The following is a 27444-nucleotide window of genomic DNA, read 5'->3' as shown; positions in this document are numbered from 1 at the left end:
TAAGTCATGTGCTACCTATATTTTTAGGTAAGGGCAAGGCTCCCATGTACGGTTGACAACAGATGCTGTGAAGACCATGGAAGTCTTAAGGAGGGCTTATAGGGCAGTAGATGTTCTGTTTGAGATTCTTCGAAAAATAATTGTTGCATCCGTTTCTCCTAGTTAGTTGTTGATTGATTTCCGTGTTAGGTTGATCCTTAATGTTATGAACTACTGATAATAATGGACGTGTCATTGATCATTAAGGCTGCTTTATATGAACTTTCGTATTTTTGTCCTATGAACGTGAGGAGAGATCGCTAATTAGGTTAAAAAAAATTAGGGGGTTAGAGTATCTCTCCTCCACACTTATATACATACATACAATCATTTTTGTTGTCAATCCATGCATATGGACAAAATATTCGAATTTTTAACGTTTTTCTCATAATAAACATTAAAAAAAAACACTCATAAATACATTTCACATTTTTCTCTCATTTATATACAAATCATATTTTGAAAGATTTTTATTTAATAATTTTAATAAATCTATTGAAAAACATAAATTTATGTGGTATATGTTTTTTATATAAATTTTATGATTATTATTTTCATTAACCATATTAAAATATTTTTTTTATCCTATAGTTTATTTTTGTATTATAAATTATGTGACATTGTTTTGGATATGATATTATTATTTAAATCAAAATTCTAATAATACATTGTTTAAGTAAAATGTTTTTTTTAGTATAGAAGCTAAAACTTACTTGAATGTCACAAGTATTTATTATAGACAACATTTATTTTCCTCTACCTTTATTAAAGAATAAGAAAAAAGAGACGAAACTCAAGGACCTTCACCTGATTGAACTGTAAATAAAGACTCAACCGAAAACCTGAACCTGATTGAACAAGGTAATCTGGAAGGAAAGACGAAACAAAAGATTAATATTGAACGGTAAACAAAGACTCATCTGAAAACCTGAACCTGATTGAACGAGGTAATCTGGAAGGAAAGGCGAAACAAAAGATTAATGAGACTGAACAGAAAGGAAAGACTCAACAAAAATTCTCCTTCACTAAGACCCCTCCAACCACAATGGTATGGAGCGTTGTTGCCTCGTAGCCAACTTCAGTTATAGCAACACTGAGCAAGATTCAACAGCTTCCGTCCTACACGTTTCCACTGAAATACCTTAAGTAGCCCTCGAAGAGTCTGTTTATTCTCTCCTCGCTTTCAAAGATATACCAACCGCAGATATCTTACCATCAGATACCAACCCAACTGGATTAGATTCATTATCTAATACATAATACTTAGCTTAAAAAATTATACAACATAAACATTTAAAAAAAAAAATGTCTCACCTAATGGATGAATTTATAAATTTAAATCCAAAAAATAGAGAAAAAAAATAAAAAAGATCTTCTCAACATTATGTATCATCAATACTAGCACATACATATCCTCTCCACTAGGCAAAAAAAATTGGGATTTTGGTATATTCTACAAAACAAATTGGCTGCTGCTTCCATCCTCAAGCCACCTAGTTATAGATTTTGATTTACAATGGAAAAAAATGCTTATTATTGCATAATTATTGGGCCTATACATGATTGTAATATGCTGCTCAAAACAAGCTGAACTTCTCCAGAGCTATGTTCACTCCTAACAAGATCTACCAACAATGGGAAAAGCCGTTGAACACACCTTTTAAATAGGTCCCTTTCGAACCCGCGGATAACCTCCAACGCCGAGACTACTAGAGATGTTCGAGCAGCCACCTCTTCCTTCTTTGCTGACCCCAATGGAAGAATCCAATGTAGCACAGGCTGGTTGGGTTCTTTCTTCTCACTTGGCGCCCCGGTACACTTCAAGTAAATATGCAGAATTTGTTCGCAAACTACGACGAGTTCAGATTCTACTAGAGTTGCGTTAGTCAGTGAAGGACTGTCTGCGAGCATATTCTGGAGGAAGTTGAGGTAGCTCCGATACGACTCGTTTTCGAAGTGAACCACGGGTGGGTCGGAAATCTCGAGGATGGAGCAAGCTTTCTGTAGCTTCTTATGAAGGACTGTGTTGGAATTCAGTTTCTGGGAATGTGTGGCAACGGAAGAGAAGATATCGAGAATGATGGAAATGTTGGCTTCTGAGAAAGGTTGGGTATGGCTCTTGTATAGATCAGTAATGACCTGATTAAAGGAATGACGAAAAATTTTATATCCTAAAAAACAAGAACAAGAACAAGAACAAAATTGAAAGATGAGAAGGAAGCTGACCTGTATGATGAGGAGTTGCATTGCGATATGACTCTTCATCCTCGAAACAATGTAGGACGCCATCTGCAGATCGTCGTCGTCAAGACCATCAGCCGACAAACCTTGATCAGAAGCAACATCCACATCATAATAAGATTGAGCGATCCCGAGAACATTGACGTCATCCATGGTTCTCAGGACCTTCATAAACCCAGGCACGGTTAATGTGGCAGCTTGCTTCAAAGCAAGAAAAATCTCCCTCCATTCGTCTTCGGAAAGCCTGTTACCCAAGTCGCCCGCCAAGCGCATTAATGCAGCAACACCTGTGCTGGCAGGACCCTGGATCGGACTCCTAATGTATCCTGTCAGAATCGACACCACCCCGGGTAGTTGAGACCTTATAACATTGAAAAAGCTAACGAACAGATCTACTAAACAATCTGCTGCCACTGTACAGGTATCAGAATCCCATGTAGTTCCTTCTGAATATTCATCATTTTCATCCTCGTCCATTTCTTTCTTGTCATGCAAAGAACTAAATATGGGGAAAACTATGGTATTGATAACACCAACCCAAAACTGACGCGAGAAAAGATGGCCATGATCTTTTAGGATATTAAAAAGTACTTCCAAGGAACTTTTTCTGATTGGTGATCTAGGATCAGAAGTTAACTTTGATAGCCCTGAAAAGACAATGGCAAAAAAAAGTGAACTATATAAATTCCTATCCAAATTGAGTCTACAAGATTGAAACATGGAGGCCATGGAGGCCTCGTATATACATTTCAAAGAACAGAGTGTCACCCAATAACAATAACGGTTAGTAGTATAGAAATTTTCAGTCATAAAATTTTATTCCCACGACAAAAATTACCCGAAAAATGCATCAAAAAGTGAGTTCCCCGACTTATGCATGTATTATAGAGAAAATAATTGCATCTCATCCAGCAAAAAATTGAGTTTTTAACAGAAGTTTCACCTGCAAGTAAAGGAACCCAATAGGAAGCATAATCGTCCTTATCTGTGGGTACGGGTATGGATGGGGGTGCATCAGGAGTACTGGATGAAACATTATCTCCAGTCATCTCGTAGCAAACAAGTCCCCCTTCTGCAAGCTTTACAGCACAAAACCGAAGGAACGCAATGGCATTGAGACTGACATCACTGTTAAATCTACTATTTGTGAAAGTGATGAGACACCGAACGCAATCGGTAAATGTTGTAGTTTCAGTCTCTGTTATATAAGGAAAATATTCTCGAACTATTTTTTCCATCGTTTCAAAAGCCAATAAGACAATATTCTTCCGCTCATCAGCAGCAGCAGCAGTGAAAACCTGAGACAATAGTGGAGAATAAGGTGATGGAATTAGATGACTACTCCATTATACTCATAAAAAATAGTCATAATTGGGAGGGAGAACTCGTAAGATCTCTTTATTGAATCTATTTAATATTTCCTTGTCTAGAAGCATACATCACATAATTTGAATTTTCAATTCAGTTTTTTGAATTGAAGTTCCTTCCATATTAAAATTAGCAGTCCATGAGTTGAGTAAAAAAAGTTCGAGGTGCGGCACTAAAATTAAAAGACATGAGTAGATCTACCCAACCCCATTGTTCAAATTTTCTTCTCTAGCAATACGCAAGTATTGTGACACCCAAAATTATAATATTGGTGTTTGGAACGTACCATAAAAACACTTTTCCATCCAGATTTCACATTGTTGACACGACTGAGAACCATTTGCGAAATGCACCGAACTATCAATTCCCTGATTTCCGTGGAGTTGCTTTTCTGCATAACAATTACGAAGGGTCTCAGAAATTCATTCTGGAAGTTATAATTTGCAAGCTCCTCACGCTCCAAAAACTTCATCGCAAGCTGCCTCAGTGAATCCATCACAAATATTGCAACCGATAGATTCTCTGATAAGCCAACTGACACAAAGAAATCAGAGAGAACACTCCACATGCGAGACCACACCAATCTGATGCGGTTCATGTTGTAATGCCTGCAAAAGAATCAGTGTCGTGTGGTGATTTTCCCATTCCATTTCTAAATGTCCTTAAGTCAAGAGAGACTGTAGAGTCGACAAATTAAGCAAACTTGAAGCATTACCTAAACTGGAGATTAAAATATATGTCTATGTGTACATATATGTATGTATGTGTGAATATATATGTGTGCGCGTCCGTGTGTGGGCGCACGTATATATATTTATGTGTGCGTATATATATAGATGTATGAGTGTATATATATGTATATGTGTGTGTATGTATATAGATGAAGTGACTCAAGGTAAAGACAACGATCTTACGCCACTTCAACTAATTTAGTGAGGCTGAACACACGTGGGTCTGTTGGAGACTGCAATTCTGCAATAGCAACTTTGCATAGGGCCTTCACAAATGCTACTATTGCTTCACTGTTCAAACTTTGACTATGAGCAAATACGTGGTTCAACTCAAAATTGCCTATTTGATCCAGCAAATTCAAGTTCGAAATAAGATGGTTAATCTGTTCAGGAGTTACTAGTCCTGGAGTATTCGCTCCATGAGAGGTGCTGTCATATGAACCTCCACGAACAACAGCCATAACAGCTGGATTTTGAAGACCTCCCTTTTTCTTCAGAGATGACAGACCTGCCGACTTCAGCACTTTCTCTTCAGTTTCAATATTGGATGATGTCAAAAATGACGCATCGGGTGGTGCACCCTCTCCCAATAATTGTAAGTTCTCAATTCTAGAGAGACATGTAAATATGTGCTCCCATGCCTCTTGAAGGAAATTACCATCCTCTATGGCAATTGAAATTATAGCCTGCACGTGAGAATTGATTCAGGAGAACAACAAAGAAAATCATTTATCATTCAAAAAGAAAACATTTTCACGGAGTTGCAAAAAATGACCATACACCACAGATTATGTAATTAGCTCTTCATGTATAATTCAATATGATCTGAGAAAATAAACGTATCTAAAAATTATTGTCCTCATCACAATGTTCACACATCGGACCTAATTTGATAAGTTTAATAGCTTGAAGATGTTAGATGAGCACATGCTTCAAAACAGTGAAAAAATGGGCATCCGTTTCATAGCCTAAATAAGCCACAATGTTTTAGCAATATTCTCAATTTAGTTGGGAAATACAGAAAATTGCACCTACAGTTTAAGTTCCTTTTTTATAGAAGAAAAAACTATTTCTGATTTAATGTGAGAATACGCAAACCTTCACAGCTTCAACATTTTTTTGTTTCATATCGGCAGCACAATGAAGATTGGTAAACTTAGCCATTGATGTCACGAAAGCATCCCTTTGAGTCTGCAAACCCAGAACGGCTGTAACGTGTACAGCAAACCGAAAGCCAAGTAAGCATTGAGAAGTAGCAAGCTTATCATCACTTTGGTCAAGAGTCACACTGAATGCCGCCAACATAGGACCCCAGCAGGCTTCCACCATAAACCTCAATATTGTTACATCAGTCACAGCGTGATAAACAGACCTGCAAATACAGATAAAAAAAGGAGTTTCCTTTTTTTTTTAGTAATAAGAGCAAGTGCCTAATTTTTTAAACGTCTCAACCAAAAAATAAAATCTTCCATAATGAGCCAGAAACCAACAAATTACAATGGAAAACTATTGCCACAAACACAACTCAATTTATCACTAGCAGATTGAATTATCAACTTAGATTTCATTTCATAGCTTACTCAGATTTTCCAGACTTCGCCTTAAACTGCTCCTGTATGTGCCTTATAAGAAGCCCGTTTGCACCCACAGCTTTTTCTTCTGTCTGCTTCCAAGAAACTAGATTGAGTATACCATCTAAGCCCAAAAGTTTGTTGATGCTAGTTGCCTGCTTACTTTGTGAAGCTGAAGAATCAGAATTCATCTTAATTTCATTCCTAACAATCTGATCGTAAAGAGCACCCAGATACTCATCAGGTAAATCTTTGCCGTCATCAATTCCTCGATTATTCCGGATAAAATCGGCTTTTGTCATCTGAATATTCAACCAAAGCACAGCAGAAGTAAGAAACATACCTAAATACAGTAAGATTTTAAAATAATAATAATAATAAATAAATAAGCTCAAATTTCTTATATCAACGTGCAAATAAAACTTAGGAACGAAAAGCAGCAGAATATGATATATATTTCAGTAATAGTGGCATGCATTCAGCCACCAAACAAGAAAAAACTATCACCAAAATCAAGTTTTATAAAGCTTAAATATACAATAACTCGGACAAACTTCTGTGAAATCTCAGGCATGCACGCTGCCCTTTAAATTTCCCACCTACTTTTGCAGTCAAGATGGGGTAGTACTATTCTAAGGCTTTTTATCCCTTCTGTGTAAAATAACCCACTGGTTCACAATCAATAACATCTTCACCATCCAACATTCGGAGATCTTGGCCAAGTCAATGAGGTACAGTAGGAATTAATCCAAAAAGTAGTAACCTAAATATCATCTAGCTTTACAAGCAGACTATTAACATGCACTATGCAATCAAATGCATAAGTTAGAGCCAAACCTTATCTTTCACCATGTTATTATGAGCATCTGTGTTCAGCATAATAACAGAATAAGCAAGAACATAAGCAGTATCTGCACTTGTGAATGAACCAGGGCTACATTTACAGTACCGCTCAGCAAACTTCTCCATGATACGGTCAATTTTTTGGGCCTCTCCTGGTAACCTGAAGCCTCGCAGGAAAAACCTTATTGCTTCACCAAAGTCCATCGCTTTAAAATTAAATGAATCAACATAAGCATGCATAACTTTCAAAGGGAATTCCTCCCTTTCACCCAAATAATCTCCAATGACTCTTTCATTCAGGCCGTTAGTGTTCTTGAGAAAAGACGCCACCTCTTCAGGAGAACCACCAACTTTTTTTGTGCTAATCAGAAACTCAATACCCCTGGAAGGTTTCCTGTTGAACAGCGAAATACCTTTCTGAACATAATACAGGAAAGTTGTCAGAACAATGTGCTTCAGACTAACTACCTCTAAGATGAATGTCTGAAATAATAGATTCTATGATGAATACGTTCTAACCAAACAAGATATGAGGAAATTGTCAATTCAACTAACAGAACCAATTAGTAAGGAACAAAATGTGAAAATAAGAATGATTAAAAAGATGACCAGCCAAGAAGGAAATGAAAATAGCGAGAAGCAAAGTGCTTTCTAATTGGCCAAAATGCCATTGCAAACAGATGACCTACCTACCTCCCTTGAAAAACTCCAAAGCAACCACACGACAGGAGCCCCAACTATTAGACACTAACTGAACCCAGGCAAGAGCATCATCTACCCTTCTTTGCTTTGAAGATAAGAGAAGAAATGCAATCTCTAACCCAGGCCAAAATTCCCAACTGTAAGCTCACTCTAGTGGATCTACCCTAACAAGATTCCTCTACCACCACTCTTTTCCCCTAGCCACTACCTCTAAACTGAAAGGTTTTTGTTCAAAAAGAATTAAACTTTTAAAATTTTCTTCCTACACGACCACAAACAATCCTCTTCATTCGTACTTCAAAAGAGAAACAGTTAGAAAGGAAGATAATTTTTTTTCTCAAGGAGTATAGAAACTCTTTCTCTATCTCCTACTGGAGTACCTAGATAGAAGAAATTTTTTTTAAAGATGCCAAGTGGATCTTTTTGCACCTCTTATAGTGAATCTAACCTAGGAATGGGAGGATGTCCCATCTCCCTTCCCTTATTGTTAGTTTCTCTTTAATTATGAAGTGATTTCTGACCCAAATTCCCTTGTGATAAATAACCATATGGAGACCATAGAAATAATTCTGCCCCAAGAACTGCACCTCATTCCAGTTTTCTTCACAAAATTGTGAACATCTACATTGTTTCCTTCTCAAAGAAAAAAATTGTGAACACCTAAATCTCCCAAGAAAATTTTGAAAATCTACTTCTTCTGGGAACACTTTGTTAGGAGAGATATAGTAGTACCTTTACAACTCGTCTTGGCTTCCTTCTTAACTCAGTTCTCTGTATAGTTTTATACTGGTGAAATTATCCATTTTCTAACTATAGCCTCTGAATACTATTAGCCAAGTGGAAGAACTTTTGGAAATCCACCCATGGACTTTTGAGCTTTATGCCATCTTTTGTATGTTTCACTTACAAATGAAATCATCGTCTCTTCCCCTCCCAGACACCCCCACCCCCACCCCCACCCCCACCAAAAAAAAAAAACATCCCAATAAATTGCCATCATAGGATTTATTCATTTTATACTAGTTTGAGCCTTCATATTGCCACAATTTCCAGCAGGAGCCACTACTCGTCACCCACCCTCTACATAAATAAAATGTACTAACTAGAGAATAAATAATTCTCAAACCTGGAGCTCGATTTTGTAAGCTCTGCGTTGCTCAAGTGTAGCAGCATCTGAGAACTCAGGATTTCCATCAGGATGGAGCTCAGAGTCAACAGCAGCTGTTTCTTCCCCACTTAAACAATTCTCAAGTGAAACATCACTCTCAGTAGTCTTGAGAAAATATGTATCGTCTAGCTTCAGTTGTTGGTCCATCCAAGTTCCCATTGATTTAATGATGCTTACCAAACACTTAACAGATTCATGCCTAAATGTAATATCTTGCGCTGGAGACAATGTTGAGGTTGAACCAGAAGGCGGTCCAAGAGCGGTTTTCAAAAGGCCATTCACAATCCTGCAAATATTTCAATGGGGTATAAGGGTAACATCACAACATCAACGTCAAACCAATCCCCCGAAAATAAAGTTCCTCTCTCACACAAGCAGAGGAGAGGAAGAAAATTGTCAACCCTCGAGAAAAGAAAGGAAAACTATAGTTTTATCTAGACTAAAACAAAATCAACATCTGAAACAAAAGGCATGGAAAGAGCAGTACCTCTCGAAAATATTTGGAGAATCAACATCACAATCATAGTTGACAAAAATGTCCACCATAATCTGTGAATCCTGAGATATCTTATCCAATAAATTGAGCACGGTCATTTTCTGCAAGAAACTAGGCTGAAGTACATTCTCAAGCACTCGGAGGACAAGCATGGGAAAAAAGATACCAATTTCTGTTTTCAGTCCTGATCTAAATTTTGTCAACAAGCTCATAAAAATAGAACATTGAATCTGGAAGATGGCCATTGCCGACAGGGCACTGTTTTTTAATAATGATAAGCAAAGAAACTGCTTGATAGAATTGAGAAACCTGAAACCAACAGTGACAGAACCTGTCACAGTTTATCCAATCAACAATAGCTTACTACAAAGTACTCAGACCAAATAAAACGTTAATTTGGAAAAAGGGCATGTGTCATAAGAAGCTTGAAAATGCTCTAGATTTTTCAAAACAAAATAAGATTATATTCTGAATGCCCGAAGTAATTTCTCCCAATGAAAATACCTAGTTTAAAAAGATAAAATCACATATAATTATTAGGTAGAAAACTAGTTTGGTAAAGATTTTGTATCAATCGTGGAGTTTCAAGGCAGTTATAAAGACTTCCATGAGTAACACTAAAATGATCGATGAAGAATGAAATGCTTGCCTCTCGTTAAGGCGCCAAACTGACCCTGCCTTATCCATAATCACCTTTAGCAGTTCCAGAGACAGTGTTTTGCCCCTTAAGAGGATCTGATCATCTGGGTGCTCCGGGGATGAGAATTTCATTGACAACTTACACAAATTCTTAAACAAATGGAATCCATCCTCCCTAATCTTACTACAACCACCTGATTCGGCTACATCTTCCGTTTCTCCCACATCGGATTCACCTTTATTGTCAGCTTTAAGTGGCGAAGCATTGCCATTCTGCAATTGTCCCCAACTCGAAAATAGTTTCTTATCCGCAACCCCTTCGCTGGCATCCATTACCTCATTAATAAAGTTCTGGCAAAAATATATAGAATTGCCTTCATTCAAGTTCTTGTCGGTAAATTCCAATAATTCATTCACAGAAATTATACTCGCAGGAACATCCATGGAGTCTTCCTCCATCCTACTGAAAATAATGATCATTATTTGACCTAGAACGGATTTTGCACAGATCTGATTCGTACCACTCAAGCCACCGAGATACACATTGTAACAAGTCCGAACAACATTAACCAAACAATCCCCGCGGATCAATACACAAGGGCATCGAACCGCAGAGAGCAACACCCTGAGAACAATGAGCTCAATTCCTTCATCACCAAGACCTCCCGACTTGCACACAGACTCAACGATCCTATACACAATGGAACTAGCACCAGAATTCGCCTCGCCATCCGGCCTCTCGATCTCGCCACGGAATAGACCGCGGGAGAACAATTTGAAGACGCACTCAAGCGCGGGCTCAGCAACCTTGACGTAGGCGGCATCGAGGGCCAAAAGGAGCGGTTGGAGCACAAACTCCGCATCAGCCGGTGAAAGGCCAGCAATCGGGGAAGCAGGATCAAGAGAAGCTTCCGAAATAGAATCAAGCTTATCGAGAACGGATTTGCAAGAGGAAACAAGGTGAGAATGCTTACGCCAGGCCGCGTTCTTGACAATCTTATCGAGGGAAGGGCCGATCGCACGGCCGCATCTGGACTTGCCACCTAGGGCTTGCGAAACCGACATTGGTGCAGAATCAAAGAACAGATATCCATTCAGCGAATCATGGTTGAAATTGAATTGAATCTGAAGAAAATTACCAGTTGTAGCTTCAATTCAATGTCCAATTCGAAGCTGAATCTGTTCATGGGCTCATCGATTTTGGATTTCCCCCTTTTCGGTTTGGCCCTCGGTTTGGTGCCAAGTCGCAGGCTCTGTGAGTCGAAACTTGTTCAACAAAAGCACACAGAAAGAGCGATGAGAAAGAGAAATGAGAGAAACCCGATAATTACGTAAACCGGAAATTTACATCGTAACGCAACGGTTGGGTTGGACTCGCGTGCATCACACGCGCCTTCTTTCTCACGCGCCTTCTTAATGTGGAAAAAAAAATCAATTTCTTTTTTTTTTTTTTAATATTAATTTCAAACCTATAAAAATTGAATTCTCATTTTAAATTTAAAATAACTATTATTTTAAAATCAAATACAATCCCTCATTAAAAAAAAATAAAAATAAAAATAAAAATCACACGTAAGCATAACTTTGTCACGAAGATATTCATTTCTTCCCGAGGAACTAATCAAACCTTTTAACTCAACAACTTAATATTTATTTTTTAAACGAATGCATACGGGTCCAAGTTGACTGATTGGCCAATGTTAACTCTCTGTAAACATCATTCATCACACAATACACGAGTTTTTAGCCATGCAACGGGAGGACCTGTTAGTACAAAGAGCAAAGTTACTGCCCCACGTATGAGATCATTGATTTATTCAAAACTCCGCTCCCGAGGCACTCAAAATCGATATGTATACAAGAGACAGTTACTTCAATTTTACAGTCTCCTTCATTTTTCACAACACGAACCCAGATAGTAATATCACGTTTCAAAAATAAACTAAGATGTATCCATATACGTCGTCTATGCATTTATAATTAAAAAAAATTAACTATTTTTTTTTAATATTAACTGTGTTAATACTATAATACTATATTTAAAATTTTATGCATATTTTATTTAAACAAATAATTTATTTAAATTTAGTTTTTATACTTTCTTTAAAATATGTAATAAAAAATAAAATAAATTTACAATAAATAGAATAGTTTTTTAATATAATATTATCAAACAAATTTATCATATTTGCTAATTTATTTAAATTTAATTTTTATACTTTCAATAAAACCAACTTTTTTTTTTTTTTTTTAATAAAAATTGATGAAATAATAATAATAATAATAATAATAATAATAATAAAAGAGTAATAAAAATTAATTTATATTAAAAAATAATAATGAACTAAAATTCAATTGTTTAAGGTTTTTATTATTTAATTGAAAATATATTTTATATATAAACCTTTAAACCCTTCTTCTCACCAACCGATTCAGGCGGAAAGAGAAATGGCGGTTCATGGATGAATAAGAGTTGGGCTGGGACTTCGCCGGAGAGATCATCTAATGATGAGTTTCTTAGCAACTTCTCCGTCGCGGACGATTCTCGGTCCTCCGTACGAGTTACTGAGCGCCGGTGGGAAAGCATGTTGCCTGCGGCTAGGAAGGGCGGAGGAATATCGGAGAGTGATAGTGAGCCAAGGAACCTTAGCATCGAAGCGATTCAAGCGGCACAGTCGCTGAAGCGAGCCAAGGAAGATTTACAACAATTGGACAGAGTGTACGATTCCGAAGTTAAGGCGCTTATTGAAGTTCGATATGATGGCTGTTCTTCGCGAGCTCATTCGTCAGAACGAGTGTTCTTTGGCTCTTAAGGTGATGCCTCTGCTTTCGATTTTTTTGTTTATCCGTATCTTCGATTTATTAGCTACCGGAATTATTCCATATTGCACGATCGGTATCGATTGTTGAAGAATTATCGCAGCAATAGCGAGATATGGATTTCTGCTTATGGTAAATTCCTTCAATATTCCTTGCTGATATTTTGTATTACTTTACTGTCGATATTTGAGACTTAGGTTTTCGAAGATGTTAGGAAGGAACACAGGTACAAGCCTCAGGTTTCGCTATATGCTGATATTATTACATTATAGGCTAGCAGTGGATTGTTCGAACAAGTAAAAAATTATTCATTCCTATTTGAGAGCAGACATAGTGCATGATACTTGTTGGACGAACACGACTCTCCATAATGGTATGATATTGTCCACTACGAGCATAAGCTCTCATGGCTTTGCTTTGGGCTTCCACAAAAGGCCTCATACCAATGGAGTTAATATTCCTCACTTATAAACTCATGATCATTCCCTAAATTAGCCAATGTGGGACTTCCATCGTCCAACACTTTCCCTCGAACAAAGTGCGCCTCCCCTTAATCGAGGCTCGACTCCTTTGGAGTCTTAGTCATTTTTTACTGCCTTCGAGGAGGCTTGGCTCATTTTCTTTTGGACTTCTTTGTTCGATATTTGAGGATTTACCAATCTATTGGCACGACTAAGTTTAGGGCATCACTCTGATACCATGTTAGACGAACACGACTCTCTACAATGGTATGATATTGTCCACTTTGAGCATAAACTCTCATGGCTTTACTTTGGGCTTCCACAAAAAGCCTCATACCAATGGAGTTAGTATTCCTCACTTATAAACTCTTGATCATTCTCTAAATTAGCCGATGTGGGACTTCCATCGTCCAACAATACTGACGGGTTTAATGCTCTTTTGAGAGCTTTGGTTAGTTATAATTTAGGTGAACTTGTGATTGAGTCCTATTACTTGATGAAAGAAGTAGGTTGGGAGCCGGATAAGACTTCATTCAGGATTGTCATAAAAGGACTGGAATCATCGGGAGAGGCTACTGGTTTAAGAATGTGAAGCAGGATGCACAAAAGATTTATGGTGAATCGCTCGAGTTTCTAGAGGAAGAAGACCCGCAGCTACAGCCATATATCTACGCATTGAGCTGCTGATCGGGCTTTGAATCATGGAATAGAAGGCGTATACTGATTGAACTTCTGGCAAGATGGAGTTCGTCAATGTTTCCTTTGAAGAAACCTGAAACTTCCCTTGGAAATGAACTTTTGGGATTATATTTGATTGGATAAATGACAATAGTTGGATAAATTGTATCCGCAAGTGTACTCTCTTCCCCCATGTTCTTTTGCTTCAGTTTCTCACGCTGCTGGGATCCAAACACTTTCCTTACCTGCTTGGAACTGTCATTGGTTTATGCAGAGAAGAGCTGATCATCTGGCAACATACTTCAGCTCTTCTGTCGTGAGGATGAGAACTTCATCTAAGTCCACCTAAGACAAATATTAGTTAAGAAGCTGGACTATAAGGCACAGTGAATGGTATATAACTTCGCTTTCCATCCAAAAGAGTACTGAAATTTATGTAGACTACGTTGGGACAAAACATGTAATAGCCTAGACTCACCGCTAGCAGATATTATCCTTTTTGGGCTTTCCCTCAAAGTTTTTAAAACGCGTCTTTTAGGGAGAAGTTTTCACACCCTTATAAAGAATGTTTTGTTCTCCTCTTCAATCGATGTGGCATCTCACAATCTACCCCCTTTCGGGACCCAGCGTCGTTGTTGGCACACCACCTTGTGTCCACCCCCCTTCGGAGCCCAGCCTCTTTGCTGGCGCACCCCTCATGTCCACCCCCTTCGGGACTCAACCTTCTCACTGGCACATCGTCCGGTGTTTGGCTATGATACCATTTATAACGGCTCAAGCTCACTGCTAGCAGATATTGTCCTCTTTGCTGGCGCACCCCTCATGTCCACCCCCTTCGGGACTCAGCCTTCTCACTGGCACATCGTCCGGTGTTTGGCTGTGATACCATTTATAACGGCTCAAGCTCACTGCTAGCAGATATTGTCCTCTTTGGATTTTTCTTTTTGAGTTTTTCCTCAAGGTTTTTAAAACATTTTTTAAAACACATATGCTAGGTTGATGTTTCCACACCCTTATAAAGAATGCTTCGTTCTCCTCCCGAACCGATGTATGATCTCACAATACGAGGTATGGTATTGCTGCATTGCCTCTCGAAAAATATACAGTAAAGATGAAAACTATGTGGGCTCTACGCCCAGACTGCTAATTTTGTGCAGTTTGATTCTCATGTGTTTACGCATCCAGAGATTTAACATGCCAATGTTCTTATGTTCAAAGCTTCTGGTTATATTTCATAATGAAGGTCTAAAGTTTTGAATTTCCCTAGTTGCATAACGATGTCAAAATTGTTTCCCTTCAAATGTCTGCCCGAACTGCCAGTTTCCAGGTGCAACACCATAGGAAGTAAGTGCTCTTCCACTGCTAGAGGTAACTTCAAAAGAGAGAGGTTGCCCATGAAGATTGACATTGCTTTGCCAGTTTTGTCCCCAGTTCCTTGCCAGAGGTATCCATCCTGTTCTTGATCCCTTCACTTTCACTGCCACTAATTCACCATCCATTCCAACATTAGTAATCAAAACTTGAAAGAATCGAGAATTCCCGCTGACTGTGAATCTTAATCCACCACTTCTGTCGCACCTCACCCTGCACAATTTTAAGATGATTTTTGTTAGGAATCACGGATCTCCACAATGGTATGATATTGTCTACTTTGAGCAATAGCTCTCATGGCTTTGCTTTGGGTTTCTCCAAAGTCTCATACCAATGGAGATGTATTCCTTTACTTATTTACCTATGATCATTCCCTAAATTAGCCAATGTGAGACTCACTCCCAACGATCCTCAACAATCCTCCCCTCGAACAAAGTACACTATAAGCCTCCTTTGAGGCTTATGGAGCTCTTTAACAGCCTCCCCCTTAATCGAGGCTCGGCTCCTTTCTCTGGAGCCCTCGAACAAAGTGCACCTTTTGTTCGACACTTTAGTCACTTTTGACTACACTTTCGAGGCTCACAACTTCTTTGTTCGACATTTGAGGATTCTATTGACATGACTAATTTAAGGTATGACTCTAATATTATGTTAGGAATCACGGATTTCCACAATGGTATGATATTGTCCACTTTGAGCCTAAGCTCTCGTGGCTTTGCTTTGGGGTTTCCCAAAAGGCCTCATACTAATGGAGATGGTTGAACACAACTCTACGTGGGAAACACAGCATTTAGATTAATTTTACCTCCTATATTGAACTGGCACAATATCTGCTTTTTTCTCTGCTATTTCAGTAAATGCTGCCTTTGACATCTCGAAGTGTTTTTTGGGAAAATTGCACCATCCACCATAATCAGAAGATAGGCCATCATTGGGAGGACAGAAGTCGGTGGCTGTTAGAATGACGGTCGGACTTCCTTCCAAGCACCACAAGATGTGGTCAACACATCTAAGCTCAAAGCATGCTCCACAGGTACTCCCTCCATTAAACAACATGCTACTCAATCCAGCGCTATGTTTTCCATAGCGAATCTTATGTAGATCTCCATAACCACAAGCACCTTCTGCAAGCACTTGAAACATTAGTTTTTGTTAGAAATTACGACTCTCCACAATGGTATGATGTTTTCCACTTTGAGTATAAGCTCTCGTGGCTTTGTTTTGGGCTTCCCCAAAAGGCCCCACACCAATGGAGATAGTATTCCTCACTTATAAACCCATGATCATTCCCTAAATTTGCCAATGTGGGACTCCATCCTAACAATCTTCAACAATCTTCCCCTCAAACAAAGTATACCATAGAGCCTCTCCTGAGGCCTATGTAGCCCTCGAACAACCTCCCCTTAATCGAGGCTCGACTCCTTCTCTGGAGTCCTCGAACAAAGTACACCCTTTGTTCGACACTTGAGTCACTTTTGACTACTCCTTCGAGACTCACAACTTCTTTGTTCAAGATTTGAGGATTCTATTGACATGGCTAAGTTAAGAGCATGACTTTGATACTATGTTAGAAATCACGACTCTCCACGATGGTATGATATTGTCACCTTTGAGCATAAGTTCTCATGGTTTTGCTTTGGGCTTCCCCAAAAGGTCTCACACTTGTAAACCCATGATCGTTCCCTAAATTTGTCAATGTGGGACTCCATCCCAACGATCCTCAACAATTTCCTCCCCTTTTGGTTACAAAATGCCAGCCATGGTTAACGATTTTACTTCATCTTTTAAAGGTGGAGGAGAGATTCCTTTAACAACCCCCACAGATATGAGTTGTAGGGTGGCACGTGAGCACCCAAATAGATCTCGTTTGATAAACATTTTGTTTTTGAAAATAATGCTTTATGCTATCTACTTTTTAACTCATGATCCCAAAATCCAAGCTAAGAAAACCAAAACTTTAGCTTTCAAAACTTATTTTTATTTTTAGAATTTGTAAGAACTCAAATGTCTCCTTACAAATTTTAAGAACTAGGCGGTTATAGAACACCATGTTTAAACACTTGACAATTTTATGAGTTTTGTGATGAAGGAAAAGAGTACCTGCAATGATTGACCCATCTATTTCTTTGGTGTATGTTGCAGTAGCAGATTTCCACTCTTCATCCTTAGCCGCAAAGATGTTGGGTGTTGGCAAAAGAACCATGTAGACTATCATAGCTATAAATGCAGCCATTTCATTCAGAAGAGTACAAGGCCTTGAAGAAGAAGAATCCTGAGAGGGCTCAAAATGAGGTATATTTCCTTTATGAAAACACCCACACACTTCCCAGCTTTCTTTTTTCAAAATTCCCCTAATTTGTCGCTGAAATGAACTGAGCTTCTCTGATTGCTGGATCTCTATTCAGAAAATCGACAAACTTTTGACAAATTTCGAATATTGTAGCTATTCGTTCACATTAGTGGCGCGTTTAACGAGGCAGAGGAAAAGACACGCACATTGTTCATCAGCCTCCTCCTGTTCTTTATCTTCCTGTCCCTGCCGTGAGTGGTGGCTCAAAGAAGCGAACTTGGAGGAGCCTCATTTTTTTTTGCTGTTATCGAGGTAGAAGGGTTCGAGGCTTTATGTTGATGGCGGCAGATACAGAGCGGAAAGCCATAGAAACAGGTATGTGTTTCCAGTATATAATTTAAGATCCCTTGAACAAAAGAAGAATCTCTTATAAGAACCCCTTTTAAAAAGGCTTGGGTGTTCATGGCTCATCTTTTAATAACAAAAAGGTAGTGGGTGGGTGGAACGATACAGATATTGTTTTCTTTGTGCTTTCCCTTTCGGATTTGCCCTCAAGGCTTTAAAACGCGTCTACTATGGGAAGGCTTCTACACCCTTATACAGGGTGATTAGTGGGTCATAGAGTTGGAATACGTAGATCGGCGGGAAACGGTGCTAGATGACATTTTTTTGGTTTTCTTAGGCTTTTATTTTGTTTTATTTTCAATTTTCATGGATTTAATAAATTAGATTTTCTTCTAGATCTTATTTTTTTTATAATTTTTTTAGTAGGTTTTTTTTATATAGTTCAAATTTGGTCCCCAAACCCAATTCTCTCAATTTATGCAAAAATATAACTTCATTTAAGTTAGTTAAATTAGACTAAGTTAAAGAATAATTCATTTGTAAGTTGTGAGATCCATCGGGTAGGAACAAAAAAAAATTCTCTTACAAGATAGAAACTTCTCTCTAATACATGCATAGAGGGATGATAATGCATAACAAACCAAAATGAATAATATCTACTAGCTATGCTGGGCTCTTATCGTAATAAACCAAAATGAATAATATCTACTAGCAGTGTTGGACTGTTATAAATGGTATCAAAACCAGACACTAATTAGTGTGTCAATAAAGACGTTGGCAACACATAGCAGGCCAAAACGAACAATATCTGCAAGTGGTGGTCATGAGCTATTATAAATGATATTAGAGCCAAACATCGAGTAGTTTGTCATTTATGATGTTAGGCCTCCAACGTGGTGTGGATTGTGAGGTTCCACATTAGTTGGAGGGGAGAACAAGTATATGAAACCTCTCCCTAGTGAATTGTGAGGTCCCACCTTAGTTGGAGGAGAGAACCACTTAGAAGTATATGAAACGTCCCCTATTAGACACGTTTTAAAATTGTGAGATTATCGGTGATATATAACGAGCGAAAATAGACAGTATTTGCCCACGATATATAACGAGCCAAAGTAGACAATATCTGTTGGTGATAGGAGTTAGGGTGATAGGAGTTAAGGAGTTATTACGAAGCGGTTTTATTCTTTTCTAAAATATTTGCGAATATATTTTTTTTATAAAAAAATTACATTTATGATACATCTCAACCGGTTTAAGAGTTTCAACAACTAACGAATACACATTTTCAAGATGTGCTACAAAAAAAAAACGTCGAAATTGTATTCATTGTAATCATTGGTAATCTTGTTGCGTTGTAATATCTTTGAAATCAACAACCCTAACTTGAAATCAACAACCCTAACATATCTTTGAAATCAACAACCCTAACGATGTCTACAAAAATAACACATTTTCAAGATGTGCTACAAAAAAAACCCTGACGATGTCTACAAAAATAACACATTTTCAAGATGTGTTACAAAAAAAAACGTCGAAATTGTATTCATTGTAATCATTGATGATCTTATTGTGTTATAATATCTTTCAAATCAACAACATTGACAATATCTTCAAAAATATCATTCTTTATCACCTCTCGAGGGTGGTCAATCTCTTCATCCTTGGTGTTATCACTATTATCATCATTACTTTTCTCTTGAAATTCATATAGATCAATGGTTGTTCGATCTAAAGTCCCTTCTATGTAAGCATAATGAATATTTTCATTGTACATACGACACCAATTCCTATTTTGATCTTGGTTTTGAGACAGTGGCAATCCTCTACAAGTAAGCAACATAAAATTGTTTTAAAAATATATCCATACATCTCATCTCATCGTATTGTATATGTTTTTAAAAGTTATGAGTAGATGTGTTGATAATTTGTAGAATAACACTCGAAAAAAAGTTTTATATATATATCAAACAAAATTCTATATCAATTTAAACGAGAGTTACTCGATCAATACAATAATCACTCATAAAATACGAAAAAAAAAAATACAAAAAGAAGAATCCACTAGCAATTGAGAGGGTTTTTATCTAATATTCACTAAAAATAAAATAAAATTGTAAAGAAACTAAGATTGATTTTAATAATTAGATTTTTTTATTATTTTTTTTTTCAATTAAAAATATAGACACTAATTTAGTTTTTTTGTTTTGCTTTTTACTTTTTTAAAAACCCAATCTAGAAATCTAAGAAAATTTATAAAACAGAAAAAAAAAACAAAAGAAGTATTTGATTTAAAATATATATATATATATATATTTTTTATGTTTTAAATTTGACAAAAAATTCTAAATATGAAACTTACATAAACCATTGTTTTATTTCTTAAATAAAATATGACATAATCTCATCTATGATCACACCAAATACATAGACTAAATATAAAACCTAATGAAAATTGAAAGAAAAAAACTAAAATTCACAATTCAAATATAAAAATATCAAAACAGAAAGCATGTAAGTTCATAACAAATTAAAAAAATTTAAAGGTTATGAACTAAAATTATAAAAATTAAAATTAAATTACCAAAATTAGTATTTTTTTTTGTGGTCAATGGGTGATGAATGCAAAACAAAGGGAAAAGTTAAATATAATATTTAAAGAATTAATTAATTATGACTTTTTTAAGAGTAAAAATAAAAACAAAAACAAAGCAGAAGACTAGTTCATTATTACCATTATTATTCAAAAATATCTCTTAATGATAGAGAATATAATAATAAATACGGAAAATATATATGTTCAATTTAACCTTTGTAATTAAAGAACAAAAAAGGAGTTGATTTTCTCTTAACAAATCTTGTTTAATTTTCAGTAGCGAAATTGGTTAAATAACAAAATAAACAGTTTAAATGTAAATGTAGAAATTCAGAAAGAAAAAATAAATCAGAGAATAAATTGAAGTATGTAACTGGTCTGAAGTTATTTTAAAAATAAATAATTTTGGTTTTTAAATTTTTTTAAAAAATCTTGATCAAACAAAAAAAAAAAAAAATCATTTTGCATACAAATGATTTTAATTATTTTTTCCTATTAAAATAAATACAATAACTTAAAAAAATTAAAGATAATAAAATTATACTTAATGTCAAATATTGAAAAAAAAAAAAAAAAGGTTTCGTTCATCGGAGACAAATCAAGTTAACATTTCCATACATTTCAAATTCATAAATTGAAAGCCAGAACTCAACCAGAACATTTTGTTTCTACAGTTAATTTTCAACCATTCCAGCAGTCAATCGTAATTTTGATAATAAAAATCTCCTAAAATCAGAGTTTAATTTTTTGAAGAAAACAATTTCGTAAAAGAAACTTAAAAAGAAATATGAAAAGACGATGGAACAGAGAATCATTCAAATCAACGAAAAGCGAAACCGCAGACGAAAAAAGCACAGAGAAATTCACCAAAAATTATTAATAAAAACAAGAGCAATTAAAGATAAGCATGAAATCAAAAGAAATTGACATTGTTACCTAACATGGAAGACATCGGAGATGTTATATTTCTGGAGGTAAAAATTGATTGCGTCAAGAAATGCTCTGTACGTATAAATGTGAAGACCGTCGACTCTCGGATACGGCAATCGCGGTACCGGAGGACGCTCCGTCGTCGAAATTGACTTAATCAGGCTATGAGCACCGGAGTATACGTATGATTTCCAGGAGATTTCGTCGCGGTTAATGACCGGTTCGAGGCCGATAAAGCCTAGAGTCGCCATAATAGGTTCGAGCTCGTCGTGCGTCATGATCGGCTTGAAGGTTCTGGTGAACCACATGACTAATTTCCGCTTGGATTGCTTGAGGTATTCATCCATTACACGGCGGAGTTACGGCGGCTTAATCGGGAAATCGAAGGGTTAAGGAGGAGGGAGTGATGGAGAGTTTTTGAGTTTTCTTTGGGAGGAAGGGATCTTGAATGTAGGGATTTGAGAGAGTATTTTTGGAGGGTGGAAGTTTGAAGGAGGACTGCTTTAATAAACCCTTCACATTTGCATCAAATTACTGATTTACCACAGAGAAAAATATTTACCGACTGTAACTGTAATAACATTTTTACTTTTAGGTTAAATCTATTCTAAATTTTTAAATTTAATTTTACCGCTCATAGTTTCTCAATTTTTAAAAATATCTACATTTTTTTCTCTAAACATTTATTAATTTAATCAAAATATATAATAAATAGGGTTATACACCGATTGAGTTGGGTTTGTTGGGTTAGAAAATCTTTTGAACGAGCATGAATTGTCGAGCTGGTTGGGTTGGGTTAGGTTAGGTTGGTGACCCGAGCAACCTGAATAGAGTTTACAATCCAACGGTTGTGTTGGTGACCCGAGCAACCTGAATAGAGTTTACAATCCAACGGTTGTGTTGGTGACCCGAGCAACCTGAATAGAGTTTACAATCCAACTTAACCCAATTCTCTATTTTCAAATTAATCGAGTTGGGTTGTTGTGATGTCCCACCATTTATAACCCAATTCTCTATTTTCAAATTAATCCGGTTGGGTTGTTGTGATGTCCCATGTTGTTTATAAAGGTGTGTAAACCTCATAGGATATGGAAACCTTCTCTAGAAAGCCTAAAAAGAACAATATCTGCTACGATCTGGGCAGTTACAGTTGTTTATTAGTAGGGAAAAAACCCAAAGAGGACAATATCGACTAGCGGTGGATCTGGGCCGTTACAATTGTTGTTGTTTTTTTTTAACTATTAAAAAAATTATATTTATTCACGTGTAAGATTTCAACCTAATCTAATCAAGTTAGTAGGATCTGGGTGGATCTGGGCCGTTACAATTGTTGTTGTTTTTTTTTAACTATTAAAAAAATTATATTTATTCACGTGTAAGATTTCAACCTAATCTAATCAAGTTAGTAGGATCTGGGTGGATCTGGGCCGTTACAATTGTTGTTGTTTTTTTTTAACTATTAAAAAAATTATATTTATTCACGTGTAAGATTTCAACCTAATCTAATCAAGTTAGTAGGATCTGGGTGGATCTGGGCCGTTACAATTGTTGTTGTTTTTTTTTAACTATTAAAAAAATTATATTTATTCACGTGTAAGATTTCAACCTAATCTAATCAAGTTAGTCGGGCAGGTGTGTCAGGAATCACGACTTTGAGCATAAACTTTCATATCTTTGCTTTGGGCTTCCCAAAAAGCATTGTACCAATAGATAATATTCAAACCCTAATCTTCCACTAAATTAATTAATGTGGGACTCACTCCCAATAATCCTCAACAAGGTGACCTCTAATAAATTTTATTAAAAATATTAAATATCTAATGCACGAGGCGTTAAAAAAAAAAATCTATAAATTAAAATTAAAGTTTAAGCTTATTCCATGAAAATATTCTCTGTCATACAATTATTTTTACAAATTTTAAAAATTTTAATTTTATGAACTAAATTAGGGAGCGGTAAGATTATCTTGTCAAAACGCACCGTTTCGATTACTTGTGGGCCAGGCTAGAGGAAAAAAGAGTGGCCGTTAACAAACCGGGCCCAATAAAAACTAAGGTCCACTAAAATTCGTTCGTTTTGGTTTTTGGGCGCACACTTTCTCCTTTCTCTCGTTCTTCTCCGTAAGAGAACCTCCGTTTCTTCATCTTCCGCCATAGCTTTCTTCACTTCTCGAAACCTAACCAGAAGCTTCGTGGAAGACTGTTGCGGAAGTTGACTGAAATTCTCTGGGAGGTTGTTGTTGGAGGGAGAATTTTACGGTTTCGAGGTGTAATTGGGCGGAATTGGCGATGTCTCTGAGGATAAAGGCGGTGGTGGATAAATTCATGGAGGAGCTTAAGGAAGCCTTGGATGCGGATATTCAAGATCGTATCATGAAGGAGAGAGAGATGCAGAGTTACATTGAAGAGCGCGAACGTGAGGTTGCTGAGCGCGAAGCTGCTTGGAAGGCTGAACTCTCCCGTCGCGAGGTACTCGGTTGAATTTTCTCTCTTTCTCGTTGAATTAGTTTGTTTGTTTAGGATAGCTAATCGATGATTCTGATGAGTTTCCATGGATGTATGCTCATTTTTATATTCCGATGTTCTCACGATTAATTTAGTCAAGAAGACTTTTCAGTCCTTGTCAATTCTCTTATACATGCTCGATGTAACGTGAATTCTTTCATTCCGAGTTGTTGAAATGAAGACTTTTGCTCCCAATCTCATCACTCCATAGTTGGATTTTTTAAGCATTCAAATCACAACTTAGTTATTACGGCAGAATTCTTGGTGGTGCTTTCACAATTATGTTATAAACTGATCTTTTTGTGGTAGGTTTGTTAGATTTCTAGTTCAAAATTAAGATGGCGAGAGCTTATGTCTAGTAGGATGCCTTTCTGCTATCTCTTTAAATTCAAGATTGCACCTTCTTTATTCTTCCCCTGCTGTGTGGATCTTACCTTTTAGATTGTCAAATGTTTGTTTTCTGGACTTTACCAGCCATTACTGCACGAATTACAGGATGCCCATTTCTTTTGTCGCTTGTTTCCATATTTTCCTCCAAATCTTGGCAGTAAAGATCAGGAATTCCGGATGATAAGTTTCCATGGGATGTTTGGCATATGATTTTAAAGAGTTGGGAACATGGAGCCAAATTTGTGTGAAGGAACAAGCTATAGTTTCGCAGGTTTGGTTTTCGTAGATTAGAATTAGTTTACCAATAAGGCTATAGTGCCAAGGGAAGTATTAGATTAGAATTAGTTTACCTATACAGTCTTTCACAATTGTCAAGCCAAAAAGATGCCCAACCAACCCTTGCTAACAGACCATATACAGACCCATCTCAAAAACATTCCCAAGGCCCGCTCCTAGTGTAACGGCCCAAGCCCACCCTAGCAAATATTGTTCTCCTTGGGCTTTTCCTTTCGGACTTCCTCTCAAGGTCTTTAAAACCTCCTTGGGCTTTCCCTTTCGGACTTCCTCTCAAGGTCTTTAAAACCTCCTTGGGCTTTCCCTTTCGGACTTCCTCTCAAGGTCTTTAAACCTCCTTGGGCTTTCCCTTTCGGACTTCCTCTCAAGGTCTTTAAAACGCGTCTACTAGGGAGAGGTTTCCACACCCCCATAAAAAAATGTTTCGTTCTTCTCCCCAACCGATGTGGGATCTCACAATCCAACCCCCTTTGAGGCCCAGCGTCCTCACTAACACTTGTTCCCTTCTCTAATTGATGTTGACCCCCCAATCCACTCCCCTCCGGGGCCCAACGTCCTTGCTAGCACACCGCCTCATGTCCACTCCCTTTGGGGCTCAGCATCCTTGCTAGCACATTGCCTAGTGTCTTGCTTTGATACCATTTGTAACGGCCCAAGTCTACCGCAAGCAGATTAGGAGAACAAAGCATTCTTTATAGGGGTGTGGAAACCTCTCCCTAGCAGACACGTACCTTGAGGGGAAACCCGAAAGGAAAAATCTTAAGAGGATAATATCTGCTAGTGGTGAGCTTGGGCTGTTACATCTAGCCAACAATCACCTAAATGATTTCCCACTCTCTCTCCTCCTTAAGTGCCTCCTCTTGTATACATATTTAATAGGCGGTCTATCAGGTCTATCATATTAGTTTTAATGGTGCAGCACATCATAGTAAATTCAGCTTAGCGAATAAGGTTAGGTGTTGAACTTAGATATGTTGATTGTATCGATTAGCAATAATTTTATGAAAGATGAACCGAATATGACTCTATCGGTTAAGGTATATCTTATTGATTGAGAGGCCAGAGATTTGAATCTTCCCTCCAATAATGAGTGGAAAAGGTTGAGTTTTTCTTTTATTATTATGTTCTGTAATTCTTTTCATCCCCTTTTCATGCATCAACCAATTAACCATTCATGCTTCCAGAATATGACTCAATCGGTTAAGGTACATATTATTCTTCTCATCACGCTTCAATTTTAGGCGGAGATTGCACGACAAGAAGCAAGGTTGAAGATGGAGAAGGAGAATCTGGAAAAAGAGAAAAGTGTGCTAATGGGAACTGCATCAAATCAAGATAACCAAGACGGAGCTCTTGAAATCACTGTAAGTGGTGAAAAATACCGATGTCTCAGGTTTTCAAAGGCAAAAAAATGAGGCTGACATGAAGAACATGATAAAGAAAAAAAAAAGTAAGGTAATGTCTTGTTTGTGGCCTCTTCTTCCTCCTCTTAAGCTTCTTACAATTTTTTTCAAAGCAAAATCATTAGTGTTGAAAGGGTTCTGAGAAGATGTACAGGTAGATAATTATTGTTTATTACAATATCATGATGCTAACAGTTTCTATATTTGATCATTCCATTTCATTTATTTAATGAATGAATCAATCCCCTCCCTCCCTCGTCTTTTTTGTGTCTTTTTGTGAGAAAAATGCATAAAACACGAACTACCCAAAGATCGGAGAGTATGACCATAGGGTTTCCATATTTTTGTGAGAAAAATGCATAAAACATGAACTACCTAAAGATTGGAGAGTCTTGACCACAAGGTTTCCCTTTCTTTGTGAGAAAAATGCATAAAACACGAACTACCCAAAGATCGGAGAGTCTTGACCACGGGTTTTCCATATTTTTGTGAGAAAAATGCATAAAACACGAACTACTCAAAGATGGGAGAGTATGACCACAGGTTTTTCATATTTTTGTGAGAAAAATGCATAAAACACGAACTACCCAAAGATCGGAGAGTCTTGACCAGAGGTTTTCCATATTTTTGTGAGAAAAATGCATAAAACACGAACTACCCAAAGATCGGAGAGTCTTGACCACGGGTTTTCCATATTTTTGTGAGAAAAATGCATAAAACACGAACTACTCAAAGATGGGAGAGTATGACCACAGGTTTTTCATATTTTTGTGAGAAAAATGCATAAAACACGAACTACCCAAAGATCGGAGAGTCTTGACCAGAGGTTTTCCATATTTTTGTGAGAAAAATGCATAAAACACGAACTACCCAAAAGTTCAGAGAGTATGATCACAGGTTTTACTAACGTTCTTGAACCCAAATGAGAGGGGGTTGACTAGCAAAAATATAAAAGTATAACTAACGAATAGACTATGTTATCAATTATTTTGTACTTGGACGATGTGAGTTCAACTCATTCGTTATTCTTTTCTTCATTCTTCCCCTCGTTGAGGAAATTTAGCAAGCATTGTCTTGATCACACCCTCTCTTGTTGGCACCTCCCATCTATCATTCAACATCAATTACGACTCACATAATTTCACTGTCATATAAGTGAATATTTTTTTAAAAAAATACTTTAAACTTTACCCTATTATTTAAAAATATTCGTATTTTTTAAAAAATTCAATTTAAAAAATTTAAAAATACTTCAAACTTTACCCTATTATTTAAAAATATTCGTATTTTTTAAAAAATTCAATTTAAAAAATTCAATTTATCTTTTTGACTTATAAATATATAAAAAAATTCAATTTATCTTTGACTTATAAATATATAAAAAATTCAATTTATCTTTGACTTATAAATATTTGGTAGCGAAGTAGAAATTTGTTAGAATGTTGAACAAAAAGTAACCGGTTTAATACATGAGAATAATTGTGAAAGAATAATAATAATTTTGAAATAATATTTTTTAAAATAAATAATTTAACGTTTTCTAAATCGACCAAGTATATTTAGCCAA

General features: G+C 36.7%; 4 protein-coding genes and 1 long non-coding RNA gene across 7 annotated transcripts; 2 read left to right on the top strand and 3 right to left on the bottom strand.

The window, feature by feature from the left end:
* Window positions 1-1396: 1396 nt before the first annotated feature.
* On the bottom strand, window positions 1397-11109 carry LOC111792390 (brefeldin A-inhibited guanine nucleotide-exchange protein 1-like). The gene is made up of 11 exons (XM_023673799.1): window positions 9809-11109; window positions 9151-9468; window positions 8622-8949; window positions 6788-7210; window positions 5960-6252; window positions 5478-5751; window positions 4563-5065; window positions 3935-4256; window positions 3224-3578; window positions 2266-2927; window positions 1397-2178 (listed from the first exon to the last, which is right to left on the bottom strand). The coding sequence occupies exons 1-11, from the start codon at window positions 10861-10863 to the stop codon at window positions 1573-1575; spliced, it is 5139 nt and encodes a 1712-aa protein (XP_023529567.1). The 5' UTR covers window positions 10864-11109; the 3' UTR covers window positions 1397-1572.
* A 3715-nt stretch (window positions 11110-14824) lies between these two features.
* Window positions 14825-17572, bottom strand: LOC111792500 (expansin-A16-like). 3 transcript variants are annotated; one of them, XM_023674008.1, is made up of 3 exons: window positions 17229-17572; window positions 15934-16261; window positions 14825-15341 (listed from the first exon to the last, which is right to left on the bottom strand). In XM_023674008.1, exons 1-3 carry the CDS (start codon window positions 17359-17361, stop codon window positions 15038-15040), a joined length of 765 nt encoding a protein of 254 aa, XP_023529776.1. In that variant the 5' UTR covers window positions 17362-17572; the 3' UTR covers window positions 14825-15037. The 3 variants fall into 3 exon arrangements, with proteins under 3 accessions (XP_023529776.1, XP_023529777.1, XP_023529778.1); XM_023674009.1 differs by having other exon boundaries at window positions 15934-16252; XM_023674010.1 differs by having other exon boundaries at window positions 15934-16249.
* Window positions 16073-17662, top strand: LOC111792555. The gene is made up of 3 exons (XR_002814813.1): window positions 16073-16161; window positions 17271-17420; window positions 17572-17662. It is a non-coding gene; the product is annotated as an uncharacterized LOC111792555 (long non-coding RNA).
* A 1536-nt stretch (window positions 17663-19198) lies between these two features.
* On the bottom strand, window positions 19199-21729 carry LOC111792510. The gene is made up of 2 exons (XM_023674025.1): window positions 21293-21729; window positions 19199-19586 (listed from the first exon to the last, which is right to left on the bottom strand). The coding sequence occupies exons 1-2, from the start codon at window positions 21631-21633 to the stop codon at window positions 19328-19330; spliced, it is 600 nt and encodes a 199-aa protein (XP_023529793.1). The 5' UTR covers window positions 21634-21729; the 3' UTR covers window positions 19199-19327.
* Window positions 21730-23375: 1646 nt separating this feature from the next.
* On the top strand, window positions 23376-26107 carry LOC111792534. The gene is made up of 2 exons (XM_023674051.1): window positions 23376-23754; window positions 25716-26107. The coding sequence occupies exons 1-2, from the start codon at window positions 23575-23577 to the stop codon at window positions 25887-25889; spliced, it is 354 nt and encodes a 117-aa protein (XP_023529819.1). The 5' UTR covers window positions 23376-23574; the 3' UTR covers window positions 25890-26107.
* Window positions 26108-27444: the final 1337 nt, after the last annotated feature.

This window comes from Cucurbita pepo, chromosome LG04 (genome assembly GCF_002806865.2).
Source record: "Cucurbita pepo subsp. pepo cultivar mu-cu-16 chromosome LG04, ASM280686v2, whole genome shotgun sequence".
Lineage (NCBI taxonomy): Eukaryota > Viridiplantae > Streptophyta > Magnoliopsida > Cucurbitales > Cucurbitaceae > Cucurbita > Cucurbita pepo.
The sequence above is the reverse complement of the archived record's forward strand: the minus strand, read 5'-3'. Positions and strand labels throughout refer to the sequence as shown.

What these genes read in the sequence shown, in the direction of transcription:
- LOC111792390 (XM_023673799.1), bottom strand. Translation starts at nt 10,863, where the DNA reads ATGTCGGTTTCGCAAGCCCTAGGTGGCAAGTCCAGATGCGGCCGTGCG. An exon ending in ACTAAATTAGTTGAAGTGGC is followed by an intron (nt 4,257 to 4,562) that starts GTAAGATCGTTG and finishes ATTCTTTTGCAG; the next exon opens with GCATTACAACATGAACCGCA. An exon ending in GATGGAAAAGTGTTTTTATG is followed by an intron (nt 3,579 to 3,934) that starts GTACGTTCCAAA and finishes CTATTGTCTCAG; the next exon opens with GTTTTCACTGCTGCTGCTGC.
- LOC111792500 (XM_023674008.1), bottom strand. Translation starts at nt 17,361, where the DNA reads ATGGCTGCATTTATAGCTATGATAGTCTACATGGTTCTTTTGCCAACA. An exon ending in AGATGGGTCAATCATTGCAG is followed by an intron (nt 16,262 to 17,228) that starts GTACTCTTTTCC and finishes TAATGTTTCAAG; the next exon opens with TGCTTGCAGAAGGTGCTTGT. An exon ending in GTGCCAGTTCAATATAGGAG is followed by an intron (nt 15,342 to 15,933) that starts GTAAAATTAATC and finishes AAAATTGTGCAG; the next exon opens with GGTGAGGTGCGACAGAAGTG.
- LOC111792510 (XM_023674025.1), bottom strand. Translation starts at nt 21,633, where the DNA reads ATGGATGAATACCTCAAGCAATCCAAGCGGAAATTAGTCATGTGGTTC. An exon ending in TCCGATGTCTTCCATGTTAG is followed by an intron (nt 19,587 to 21,292) that starts GTAACAATGTCA and finishes GCTTACTTGTAG; the next exon opens with AGGATTGCCACTGTCTCAAA.
- LOC111792534 (XM_023674051.1), top strand. Translation starts at nt 23,575, where the DNA reads ATGTCTCTGAGGATAAAGGCGGTGGTGGATAAATTCATGGAGGAGCTT. An exon ending in CTGAACTCTCCCGTCGCGAG is followed by an intron (nt 23,755 to 25,715) that starts GTACTCGGTTGA and finishes CTTCAATTTTAG; the next exon opens with GCGGAGATTGCACGACAAGA.